The 13,672-nt window shown below is 38.0% G+C and overlaps 1 protein-coding gene across 3 annotated transcripts in view; it reads left to right on the top strand.

Annotated features, from left to right (window-relative positions):
- TBC1D8B (TBC1 domain family member 8B) overlaps window positions 1-13,672 on the top strand; it is a 76,128-nt gene that overhangs the window by 38,773 nt on the left and 23,683 nt on the right. For all 3 annotated transcript variants that reach the window (XM_042242586.2, XM_012107605.5, XM_042242587.2), the window contains exons 8-10: window positions 2,733-2,882; window positions 3,403-3,553; window positions 6,953-7,167. In XM_042242586.2, coding sequence (XP_042098520.1) covers window positions 2,733-2,882; window positions 3,403-3,553; window positions 6,953-7,167 — 516 coding nt within the window. The remainder of the gene's footprint in view (window positions 1-2,732; window positions 2,883-3,402; window positions 3,554-6,952; window positions 7,168-13,672) is intronic.

The raw sequence follows: 13,672 nt of genomic DNA, 5'->3' as shown, positions 1-13,672 counted from the left end.
CAGAGGATGAGATGGTTGGATGGCATCACTGACTCAATGGACGTGAGTTTGAGTGAACTCCGGGAGTTGGTGATGGACAAGGAGACCTGGCATGCTATGATTCATGGGGTCGCCAAGAGTCGGACATGGCTGAGCGACTGAACTGAACTAAACTGAAAGGTATATGATATTGAGCATCTTTTCATATGATTGTCATCTTTATATATATATATATATATATATATATATATATATATATATATATATATATATATATATATAGGTGAGGTCTCTGCTTAGGTCTTTTACCTACTTTTTAACTGAGTCCTTTATTTGTTTTTTAAACAGTTTCCTTTAGTTCTTTGAATATATGTATAATAGCTGGTTTCTATTCTTAGTTTAAAAAAGTCTAAGAAGTGAGGCCCTTCAGGGACATTTGTTGGTTGTTGTTTTTCGAAAAATAATTCTTGTTTGTATTTTAAGAAATAATTTAATTAATTTTTTTTTTTTTTGGCTGTGCTAGGTCTTCGTTGCTGCAAGGGCTTTTCTCTAGTTGTGGCGTGCAGGGGCTGCTCTCTAATTGCAGTGTGTGGGTTTCTCATTGTGGCACAGACTCAATAGTTGTGGTGTACAGGCTTAGTTGCTCCACATTATGTGGGATCTTCTTGGATCAGGGATCAAACCCGTGTCTCCTGCATTGTCTTCTGTTTCTCCTTTACCACTGAGCTACCAGGGAAGCCCCTTGTGTGTATTTTTAAGCCTGGCTTCTTCAGATCACCCCCTCAGTCATTATAAATGAGTGGTCAGCCAATGATGGGTCAGAGATGTCCTTAAATGCCTTGAACCATTAGGTTCTCCACCTTCTACCAAGGGGATCTTTGTGTAAAGGTATTCCTCATACTTTAGGCAGTTTATAGTCAGCCTTAGTTTTCATTTCTTATTTCCAAGATCAGCCTGAGTTGAGTAACTGGGGCCTTCTCCTGTCCCATCTTGTTCCTGGGCAGGTTCACAGTCTTGTATACTCATGCATACTTTCAGATTCCCAATAATATGTTGGAATCTTTCAAAGTTCCCTTATGGCCATCTGGTTTTCAAAGCCTTTCTTTAACATTTTAGCCAGGCTCTTGTTTGCTCCAAATTGATATCATAGCCTTAGGCAGCTGTGACATTATCAGCAGATTGCCCTGAGGAAAGTACTTTTTACAAAGAGCTGAGCTCTGAATATGCAGGTAAGGAACAACAGACTGGTTCCAAATAGGAAAAGGAATACATCAAGGCTATATATCATCACCCTGCTTATGTAACTTATATGCAGAGTACATCATGAGAAACGCTGGGCTGGAAGAAGCACAAGCTGGAATCAAAATTGCCAGGAGAAATATCAATAACCTCAGATATGCAGATGACACCACCCTTATGGCAGAAATTGAAGAGGAACTAAAAAGCCTCTTGATGAAAGTCAAAGAAGAGAGTGAAAAAGTTGGCCTAAAGCTCAACATTCAGAAAACGAATATCATGGCATCTGGTCACATCACTTCATGGGAAATAGATAGGGAAACAGTGGAAACAGTGTCAGACTTTATTTTTTGGGCTCCAAAATCACTGCAGATGGTTACTGCAGCCATGAAATTAAAAGACGCTTACTCCTTGGAAGAAAAGTTATGACCAACCTAGATAGCATATTGAAAAGCAGAGACATTACTTTGCCAACTAAGGTCCATCTAGTCAAGGCTATGGTTTTTCCTGTGGTCATGTATAGATGTGAGAGTTGGACTGTGAAGAAGGCTGAGCACCGAAGAATTGATGCTTTTGAACTGTGGTGTTGGAGAAGACTCTTGAAAGTCCCTTGGACTGCAAGGAGATCCCACCAGTCCATTCTGAAGGAGATCAGCCCTGGGTGTTCTTCGGAAGGAATGATGCTAAAGCTGAAACTCCAGTACTTTGGCCACCTGATGCAAAGAGTTGACTCATTAGAAAAGACTCTGATGCTGGGAGGGATTGGGGGCAGGAGGAGAAGGGGACAACAGAGGATGAGATGGCTGGATGGCATCACTGACTCGATGGACGTGGGTTTGGGTGAACTCTGGGAGTTGGTGATGGACAGGGAGGCCTGGCGTGCTGCGATTCATGGGGTCGCAAAGAGTCGGACATGACTGAGCAACTGAACTGTACTGAACTGAGCTCTGAGTCAAATCCAATGGTAACAACACCCTGGGAATGGAGTTTTCTGGGTAGCTACTAATTCGGTGAAAATATTAACTGTGTTCTGGGGATGGGGCTTTTAATGAACCTCCAAGAGATCCATTGGCTGTGATAGTGCTGACTTTCATGACTACCATACCTTTGAACTTGGAAGGGAGGGAGGATGGGAATAACCTCCAGTTAAAACTTAACAGACTGGTGTTCTTACTGAGGTTCAATAATTTTTTTTTAATTGATACTTTTCAGTTCATTCTGTACCTTTGGTTAATTTCCAGTGTTCTGAACAGTTTTTGCTCTTTAATATTTTGCTAGTATTTTATTGCCCATATAGAGGAATTGATTCACTAAGGTCCTAAGTTTGATGTTCTTGACATTGGTTTGTTGACATCTCTAATTTTGATAGAAAAACAATGTTCTTCTGAGACATTGCATTAATACTTATTATGTATATAAATCATGGTTCTTAAATGACAGATAGAACATTAGCACTTTTTCCTCTTGCAGAAACTTTTAGGCATACATTTGGAACAATTATATTCTTTCTTTTCCAGGTTCCTGTTAGTTCTGATTCTATAGACCCATCTGATGATACTGACGTACAGTCTTTGACATGTCAGAGAGAATGCAGCAAAACTGTGAACACTGAAGCTTTAATGACAGTATTTCACCCTCAGAATTTGGAGACTCTTGATTCCAAAATGGTAGGAAAACAAAATATTTAAATCTATGGATTGAAACAATTGATTAAAAGTAAAAATATTAGACTAGAAGGTATTGCAACTGAAAATTCTTCTTTTAGGGCTGGAAAAGATTTTCTAGCAGATACAAAATATGACTATTGTCTAGAATTAAGATGGAAGTTGAATCTTGGGTATATTTGCATTGATTTCTGACAGTCAATCCTAATTGGAGTGATTGGTGAGAATGATGGTTCAAAGTTTTACCTCCTAAGTGTCCTGATTTTCCCATTTTAACGTGAGTTTAGCTAAGAACTAAAATAGTAAATTAAAGCTGTTATGCTCACATGGGTTTAGAAGATTTTTGTGATGACAGTATTCCAGTGGTTAGCCCATCTGTGAATACCGATTTTGACTTTCTATGTTCTTATTTTTCATAGGTGTTGTTTCTTGGTGAAGAAAGTTGTCAAGTTATTTGAAACTTAATTTCAAATTAAGTTGATTTCTCACCATGTTTAATTGCTTTGATTTTTTTTTTTAATAGTTGAAAGAAAAGATGAAGGAACAGTCCTGGAACATTCTATTTTCAGAATGTGGACGTGGTGTTAGCATGTTTCGGACCAAAAAGACTCGAGATCTGGTTGTAAGAGGGATTCCAGAGACCTTAAGAGGAGAGCTCTGGATGCTTTTTTCAGGTATTACACTTACTTACTTTATTCATTTAACAGACATTAACTATGCCCCAATAAAAATAATTACAAAGGTAGCTAGAACAAAGTCTTACTCGTCATCCCATCATGAGTTCAGACTAGTCAAACAGAGTACAATAGTTATGTGTACTTACCTTTATATACACACATCCAGTGCCTGAGCAGATTAGTTTATGAGGCAATATATAGCTAACTGGAAGGGATGGAATGGGAACCTCTAGTGTCAGAGGAAAGTTAAGGGGAAATGACATTTCATGAAAATGTTACTCTTTTGGATAAGATTGGTGTCCTGATGTTAGAGGTTTTAGTGTGAAGCTTTTCCTTTTTTTTTTTAAATTTATTTTTTGTTGAAGGATAATTGCTTTACAGAATTTTGCTGTTTTCTGTCAAACCTCAACATGAATCAGCCATAGGTATACATATATCCCCTTCCTTTTGAAACTCCCTCCCATCTCCCTCCCCATCTCACCCCGCTAGGTTGATACAGAGCCCCTGTTTGTGTTTCCTGTGCCATACAGCAAATTCCCATTGGCTATCTATTTTATATATGGTAATGTAAGTTTCCATGTTACTCTTTCCATACATTTCACCCTCTCCTCCCCTCTCCCTATGTCCATTAGACCATTCTCTATGTCTCTTTCTCCATTGTTGCCCTGTAAATAAATTCTTAAATACTGTTTTTCTAGATTCCATATATATATGTTACAATATGGTATTTATCTTTCTCTTTCTGACTCACTTCACTCTGTATAATAGGTTCTAAGTTCATCTACCTCATTAGAACTGACTCAAATGTGTTCCTTTTAATGGCTGAGTAATATTCCATTGTGAATATGTACCACAGCTTCTTTATCCGTTCATTTGTTGATGGACATCTAGGTTGCTTCCATGTTCTAGCTATTGTAGATAGTGCTGCAGTGAACAATGGGATACATGTGTCTCTTTCAATTTTGGTTTCCTCACAGTATAGGCCTAGAAGTGGGATTGCTGGGTCATATGGTGGTTTTATTCCTAGTTTTTAAAGGAATCTCCATACCATCTTCCATAGTGGCTTTATCAATTTACATTCCCATCAACAGTGCAAGAGCATTCCCTTTTTCTCCACACCCTCTCCAGCATTTATTACTTGTAGACTTTTTGGTGATGGCCGTTCTGACCAGTGTGAGGTAATATCTCATTGTAGTTTTCATTTGCATTTCTCTAATAATGAGCGATGTTGAGCATCTTTTCATGTATTAGCCATCTGTATGTCTTCTTCGGAGAAATGTCTGTTTAGGTCTTTTTCTCACTTTTTTATTATGTTGTTTGTTTTTCTGGCATTGAGTTGTATGAGTTGTTTGTATATTTTAGAAATTAATCCTTTATCAGTTGTTTCATTTGCTATTATTTTCTCCCATTCTGAGAGTTGTCTTTTCACCTTGCTTATAGATTCCTTTGCTATGCAAAAGCTTTTAAGTTTGAACAGGTCCCATTTGTTTACTTTTGTTTTTATTTTCATTACTCTAGGAGGTGTGTTATAGAGGATCTTGCTTTGATTTATGTCATCAAGTGTTCTGCCTATGTTTTCCTCTAAGAGTTTTATGGTTTCTGATCTTACATTTAGGTCTTGAATCCATTTTGAGTTTATCTTTGTGTATGGTGTTAAGAGGTATTCTAATTTCATTCTTTTACATGTAGCTGTCCAGTTTTCCCAGCACCATTTATTGAAGAGGCTGTCTTTGCCCCATTGTATATTCTTGCCTCCTTTGTCAAAAATAAGGTGCATGGGTTTATTTCTGGGCTTTCTATCTTGTTCCATTGGTCTGTGTTTCTGTTTTTGTGCCAGTACCATACTGTCTTGATGACTGTAGCTTTGTAATATAATCTGAAGTCAGGAAGGTTGATTATTCCAACTCCATTCTTCTTTCTCAAGACTGCTTTGGCTATTTGGGGTCTCCATATGAATTGTGTTTCCATATGAATTATGAAATTTTTTGTTCTATTTCTGTGAAAAATGCCATTGATAATTTGATAGGAATCACATTGCATCTGTAGATTGCATTTGGTAGTATAGTCGTTTTCACAATATTGATTCTTCCTACCTGGGAACATGGAATATCTGTCCGACTCTTTGCGACCCCATGAATTGCAGCACACCAGGCCTCCCTGTCCGTCACCAGCTCCCGGAGTTCACTCAAACTCACAGCCATCTCATCGGTGATGCCACCCAGCCATCTCATCCTCTGTCATCTTCTCCTCCTGTCCCCAATCCCTCCTAGCATCAGAGTCTTTTCCAATGAGACAACTCTTCACATGAGTGAGGTGGCCAAAGTACTGGAGTTTCAGCTTTAGCATCATTCCTTCCAGAGAAATCCCAGGGCTGATCTCCTTCAGAATGCACTGGTTGGATCTCTTTGCAGTCCAAGGGACTCTCAAGAGTGTTCTCCAACAGCACAGTTCAAAAGCATCAATTCTTCGGCGCCCAGCTTTCTTCACAGTCCAACTCTCACATCCATACATGACCACTAGAAAAACCATAGCCTTGACTAGATGGACCTTTGTTGGCAAAGTAATGTCTCTGCTTTTGAATATGCTATCTAGGTTGATCATAACTTTTCTTCCAAGGAGTAAGCATCTTTTAATTTCATGGCTGCAGTCACCATCTGCCATGATTTTGGAGCCCCAAAAAATAAAGTCTGACACTGTTTCCACTGTTTCCCCATCTATTTCCCATGAAGTGATGTGACCAGATGCCATGATCTTAGTTTTCTGAATGTTGAACTTTAAGCCAACTTTTTCACTCTCCTCTTTCACTTTCATCAAGAGGCTTTTTAGTTCCTCTTCGCCTTCTGCCATAAGGGTGGTGTCATCTGCATATCTGAGGCTATTGATATTTCTCCCGGCAATCTTGATTCCAGCTTGTGTTTCTTCCAGTCCAGCATTTCTCATGATGTACTCTGCATATAAGTTAGGCAAATTTATTCCTAGCTATTTTGTTTTTGTTGCAGTGGTGAATTGGATTGATTCCCTCTTTCTGATTTTTTATTGTTAGTATATAGAAATGCAAGTGATGTCTGTGTATTGATTCTGTATCCTGAAACATTGTTAATTTCACCGATTAGCTCTAGTAATGTTCTGATACTATCTTTAGGGTTTTCTATGTACAGTATCATGTCATCTGCAAACAGTGAGAGCTTTACTTCTTCTTTTCTGATCTGGATTCCTTTCATTTCTTTTTCTTCTATGATTGCTGTATACTGTGAAGCTTTTCATTTTATTTGTACTCAGATAACAGTTGAGCATAGAGCTAAATTTAAAAGCAATCCAGTTCTTCATGTATATATGCAAATAGTAGTTTTTTTTATATTACTCTTCTTTTGTGTGTCAATGTAATCATCTATACAGGTGCTGTTAATGACATGGCTGCTAATCCTGGCTATTATGCTGAAGTGGTTGAGCAGTCCTTAGGGACCTACAACTTGGCTACTGAAGAAATTGAGCGTGATTTGCGTCGCTCCTTGCCTGAGCATCCAGCTTTTCAGAGTGACACTGGTATATCTGCTCTGAGGCGGGTACTTACTGCTTATGCATTCAGAAATCCCAAAATTGGATACTGCCAGGTATGCTGTCATTATGAACTCAACTATTTACATGTTCCAAATGATAAAATCACATCAAATCCAACTCTACTAATAAGAACAGAGGTTGGGCTGCGATTGATAGTGGATATTATTAATCTAAAAATGGTAGTAGAAATATTTAGAATTGATATTCCATGAATTCATTTTTCTTTTATATTTAACAAATATTTATTGAATTCCTGCTCTCTGAAAGATACTGTGCTGGGTACTCAGGACTACATAAAGCTGAATCAGATAAGAATCCTCCCCTTAGAAATATTTGGACTGGCAGGTATTAAAACAGATTCATTGGCAAATGAAAAACAAATGAGACAGTTTATTAGAGAATATTAAGTCTCACCAGGATTCATAAAAGGAATAAGTTGGAGGAACAGAAAAGACTTCATGGAAGAAGTGGCATTTGTAGGTCTTGAAATCCGTGAATTTTGGATATATGGAGAAGGAATGAAAGACCATTCTAGATGAAGGGATCAGTATAACCAGGCGCAGATAGAGGTAAATATGGAATATATGTAGGACCATATTCTGTTTTGGAGGAAGAAATGGCAAACCACTCCAGTATCCTTGCCTGGAAAATCCCATGGACCGAGGAGCCTGGTGGGCTGCAGTCCATGGGGTCACAAAGAGTTGGGCACGACAGTGACTAACAGACAGATGTTCTCTTTAGTAGAAGTGTAGAGTTAATGAAACGAAGTAACTGGGCAATTGGCCGGTGGAGGAGGGATCAATAAGGTAGATTGAGATAAGTCAGGAGTTTGATTTTACTTTGTAGACAGTGGGGGAATCATTGAAAAAAATCCTTTAGGAGGACACTAAAGGGTATTCTTGACTGCTAACAAATAATTTCAAACAGATAATAGCTCAAACACAGAAGTTTACTTAAAGGAATAAACAATTCCTTTAACAGAGCAAGTTTTCAGGTCAGTAGGTAGCTCTACTCCATGTGATTATTCAGAGGTATAGGATGACAGCAGGCTCTGTCATCTTCAAAACATGCCTTCCACGGTGCTCTTTCATTGCCATTACTACTCACAGGAAGAAGGGAGAAAGCATAGAGAAACAATTATGGGAAATTATTTTGACCAGGCCTGGAAGTTGTATACATCACTTCACCCACATATTATTGGAGGATCTTGGCCTCAGGCAACACATATTTATAAAGAAGTCTGCAAAAATCCAGCATGATTACACGCACGTACATCCAGATACTATGGGAGAAAGGGAGACTGGATTATGGTGACTAGCTAGCACTCTTAGCCACACATTTATTTATAATGAAGGCTCATCCAATACTCATCACAATGAATGGGAATGGACCAAGTTATATCTCTGTGAAATTTGAGAATTCCAAAAGTGAAGAAAAAATCTTTAAACTTCCCAGAGAAGGGAGAAATACATCACCAGAAAGGAAATAAAATTAGAATGTCACCAGACTCCTCAGCAGTAACTCTTAAGGTAGTAAACAGTGAAACGATGCCTTTAAATCTTGAGGAAAAAAAATCTTTAACTTGGTATTCTATATTTAATCAAATGGTCAATTAGATGTCAAATGCAAGCATTTAAAACATTTTTCTTCCATGTGTCCTTTCTTAAGAAGCTACTGGAATGTATGATTTTATAAAATAAGTTGTGTGCCTGCGTGTGTACTCAGTTGTGTCTGACTCTTTGCAACCCCATGGATTGTAGCCCAGCAGGCTCCTCTGTCCATGGAATTCTCCAGGCAAGAATACTGGAGTGAGTTGCCCCAGGGGATCTTCCTGACCCAGAGGTTGAACACATGTCTCCAGTGTCTCCTGCATTGGCAGGTGGATTCTTTACCACTGAGTCCACCTGAAGAAGCCCACAAAATAAGCTGAGGAGGATGAAAAAAGGAAGAGATGATTCTCAGAAAGAGGACATCAACCTAGGAAAGGAACTGAAGGAAACATGCCTTGAGAGCAGCTACTAAAGACTGAAGCAAGAGGCTAGATAGTTCTGTGAAGAAACCAAAAGAAAACTTGAATCAGTACATACTTGTATGTTCAGATATTTGAAAATTACAGGCCTTTTACAGAGTTAATTACAGTGTTTTACAGTTTCTGGTGGCTCAGTGGTCAAGAATCCACCTGCCAGTGTGTAAGACATAAGTTCAATCCTTGGATTGGGAGGACCCCCTGAAAAAGGAAATGGCATCCTACTCCTGTATTTTTGCCTGGGAAATCCCACAGATACAGGAGCATGGTGGGCTATAGAACATGGGGGTCTAAAAGAGCTGGACACAACTTATCAACTAAACAACAACAACAACAAACCATTATGACTACATATAAATCCTATCTATCCATTGAAACTTATCAATAGAGAGGAAAGTTTGAAAAGTAATTTAAGTGAATGGATCATCTAAATGATAAGTATTTAGCCTGTTTTAGAAGGCAATGGCAAGCCACTCCAGTACTCTTGCCTAGAAAATCTCATGGACTGAGGAGCTTGGTAGGCTGCAGTCCATGGGGTCGCTACTAGTCAGACACAACTGAGCGACTTCACTTTCACTCATTGGAGAAGGAAATGGCAACCCACTCCAGTATTCTTGCCTGGAGAGTCCCAGGGTCGGGGGAGCCTGGTGGGCTGCTGTCTCTGGGGTCGCACAGAGTCGGACACGACTGAAGCGACTTAACGGCAGCAGGGTCTCTGAAAGGTAAAAAAGAAGCATAATGCTTCTTTTCTCAAAGAGCTTACACTCACAAAGCCTGAGATATTATCTGTATGCAGTAGTTTAGAGGCAGCTTCAAAGTAGGCATTACTCAATTTTTTACTTCTAAAAAATGAAAGCAAAGTTAGAAACTTGGAGGGCCAGAGGAAAGTTACTGAGTTAGGTAACACTATGAGCACTATCATTCAGGTGAAAATAAGTCGGCCATGGAGTTCAGACTGACTAGGTTCATGCTGGACTCAAGAAGTAAGTAAGTTTGTGTGAAGCAAGATCGTGGTGAATCTTTTAAGTTTGGGGAAAGTTTGAATTTAATATGGTAAGCAGGTTTTATCGCTTGTTATCAAAAACCCAGGTGAACAATACTGACTCATTATGGCTGGCTGACTGGCTTTACCTCTTCTTTATCATCTTAAATTTTGTTTGTTATTGTTGAGTTGTAATGATTCTTTATATATTTTAGATACTAATCCTTTATCAAATATAGTAGTTGCAATTTTTTCTTCTATTCCATGAATTGCCTTTTCATTTTCTTAATGGTACCCTTTGAAGCACAAAAGTTTTAATATTTATTTTTATGTTTTCCTTTTGTTGTGTGTGCTTTTGATGTCATATCTAAGAAGCCATTGCCTAAGCCAAGGTTAAAAAGATTTATTCCTATGTTTTTTCCTAAGGGTTTTATAGTTTTAATGCTTAAATTTCGGTTTCTGGACGCTTTTGTGTTAATTTTCATGTGTAGTGTATGAAAAAGGTTCAGCTTCATTCTTTTACTTGTGAATAGCCAGTTGTCCCAGTGTCATTTGTTGAAAAAAACCAATCTTTTACTCACTGAATTGCCTTGACACCCTGCTGAAAATCAATTGACTATAAATGTTAGGGCTTACTTCTTGACTCAAAATTCTGTTCTATTATGTTTCTGTTCTTATGCCAATATCACACTGTCTTTTTTACTGCAGCTTTGTAGTAAGTTTTGAAATTGGGAAATTTGAGTCCTTTAACTATTTTTCCAAAAATTATTTTGGCTTTTTTAGATCTCTTGCGTTTCCATACGAATTTTAGTATCTGTTTGATAATTTCTGGAGAAAGCAAGAAAAAGCCTGGTCTTCTAATCCATGAACACAGGATTTTTTTCTTTTTCCATTTAATTCTTTTTTAGATTTTATTCAAGGTTGTTTTGTAGTTTCCTATGTGGAAAGCTCTAGATTCTTACTTCCTTTGTTAATTTTATTTCTAACTTTTTTATCTTTTTGACATTACAATAAATGGAATTTTTTTCTTGATTTTATTTTTGGATTGCTCATTTGCTACTATATAGAAATACAGTTGATTTTTGTATATATTGATTTTGTATCCTATAATCTTGCTGAGCTTATTAGTTCTAGTGGAGTGTTGTTGTTGTTTTTTTTTTCTTTTGTGGATTCCTTACTTAGGATTTTCTGTAGACAAGATCATGGAATCTGAATAGTGAATATTTTTACTTCTTCCATTCCAACCTGGATGTCTTTTTCCCCTCTTTTTTTTTTGCCTGGTTGACTTGGCTATAACCTTCAGGTACAATGTTGAAGAAAAGTGGTGAGAATGCATATTCCTTTCTTGTTATTTATCTTAAAAGGAAGCAATCAATCTTGCATCATTAAGTAGATGTTAGATGTGGGCGTTTTATAGATTCTGTTTATCATGTTGTGGAAGTTCCCTTATATTCCTAGTTCATTAAGTCTCTTTATCATGAAAGGGTAGTGGATTTTAAGTAATTTTTTCTGTCTGTTGAGATAATCATGTGACTTTTTCCCTTTATTTTAGTAATATCATTGTTGACCTGAAACAAATAGACCACCAGATATTTCTTCAGCAAAGATGGATTTATTTAGAATGAGCAGAGAATTGGCAGTTTGGTGTCTACAACCATGGTGAGCCATAGGCAAGTCCCCTCATGGCAAGGGGAGGAGAAAACTTTTATAGAGAAGAAAAGGAAGTTGGAAGGGCTATAGTAAACTAAGAGTCCATAGCTTTGCATTGGCCTTGCCAGGAAAGAAAACTCTTATTCCTGTTAGTCTCTGCTGTAGTTGCAGGGCATGAGAGCACCCCCTGCTGGTCTCCAAACTCTTTAAGTGAAGTTTCCATTTGTTAATTTTTTACATCATGTATTACTTTTGTTGTCATATTTCACCACACTTGTATTGCCAGGATAAATCTTACTGCGTCATTATGTGTAATCCTTTTTTATAGGCTATTGTGTTCAATTTTCTAGTATTTTGTTGGAGATTTTTGCATTTATATTCATAAAATGTATTGATAATAATTTTCTTGTGATGTCTTTGTCTGGTTTTAGTGTCAGGGTGTGTCAGGGTGTCAAAAGAATTGTGCTTCCCAGGTGGCGGCTAGTGGTAAAGAACCAACCTGCCAATGCAGGGGACATAAGAGATGGCAGGTTTGATCCCAGGGTCAGGAAGATCCCCTGGAGAAAAGATTGGCAACCCACTCCAAAATTCTTGCCTGGAGAATGGCCGTGGACAGAGGAACCTGACAGGCTGTAGTCCATCGGGTTGCAAAGAGTCAAACATGACTGAAGTGACTTAGCACGCATGTACGCACGTCAAAGAATGAGCTTGGTAATGTTTCTTGCCCTCCCATTTGGTGTTAATTCTTCTTTAAATTGTGATAGAATTGGCCAATGAAACTATCTGTTCCTAGAGTTTTTTTTGTAGAAAGTTTTTTAAATTATTATTAGTTCAATATCTTTACTTATAATAAGTGTTGTCAGATTTTTCTGTTTCTTCTTAAGTTGGTCTTGGTTTTTCTAGGACATTGTCCATTTTATCTAGGTTGTCTAATTTGTTAGCAGAGTTATTCCTTGTATTCCCTTAATAATCCTTTTTATTTCTGTTAACATTGGTAGTAATGTTCTCTATTTCTTGATTTTAATTTGAGTCAGTCTCTCTTTCTATTTTTTGTCCTTTTGGTTAGGTTACCTAAAGGTGTTTCAGGTTTTTAAATCTTTCTAAAGAATCAGCTTTTGATTTTGTTGAGTTTTCCATATTTTTTTCTATTCTCTATCACTTCCTGTTTGTGCAGAGCCTCAAGATTAGCCAGAGATAAGAGCTTAGGGCTTTTTCTGTTCTTTCCTGAATGTGCCTACAACTCTGGGCAGGCAAAAAGCCATATCATGCACTTGGCCTTCTAGATTCCAGGAATAAATTAGAGCTTTCCAAAGCCCCCCATGGATGTCTCATTCTGCAGCTTTTCATTTTCACCCCTTATTAGCCTGTTGTTTGGCCCAGTTGTTATCCATTACCTCAGGAAGCCACATGTTCAACAACTGCTTCTGATTGTTTAAAGGAAAGGCTCTTTGCCTTGGGTAAGCTCTGTGTTGGGTCAAATAAAGACAGCCTTGTGAGTGCAGTTTTCTAGGGAATGACCAAATAGGTCATATAATGACAGTTCACTGGGAATGTGATGTTGGAGGCACTTCAGCCCCATTCTGTTTCCTCCCATGGCTGCTAGGTGCTGCTTTTCACCATGATTCCTGAGTGTTGGTTTTTCAGGCTTCTGTGAAGCTCAGGAGGGGTGGGACTTGGACAGTTTAAAATGCCACAGGGTTCACTGTTTTTACTGAGATTCAGCCATTTTATTAACTAATGCTTCCTGACTTGCTGTAAGCTTTTGGTGAACTTTCAAAGTTCTGAAAAATTGATTTTGATGATTTTTGCTTGTGTTCTTATTGCTTTTACTGAGGAAAGCTTTTTTCAGAGGGCCTTACTCTGCCATTTTCACTTATGCTGCTCCCATTATGGCTTCTTG

Source organism: Ovis aries, chromosome X (assembly GCF_016772045.2).
Source record: "Ovis aries strain OAR_USU_Benz2616 breed Rambouillet chromosome X, ARS-UI_Ramb_v3.0, whole genome shotgun sequence".
NCBI lineage: Eukaryota > Metazoa > Chordata > Mammalia > Artiodactyla > Bovidae > Ovis > Ovis aries.
Note: the sequence above shows the minus strand (reverse complement) of the source record. Positions and strands in the feature narration are given on the sequence as shown.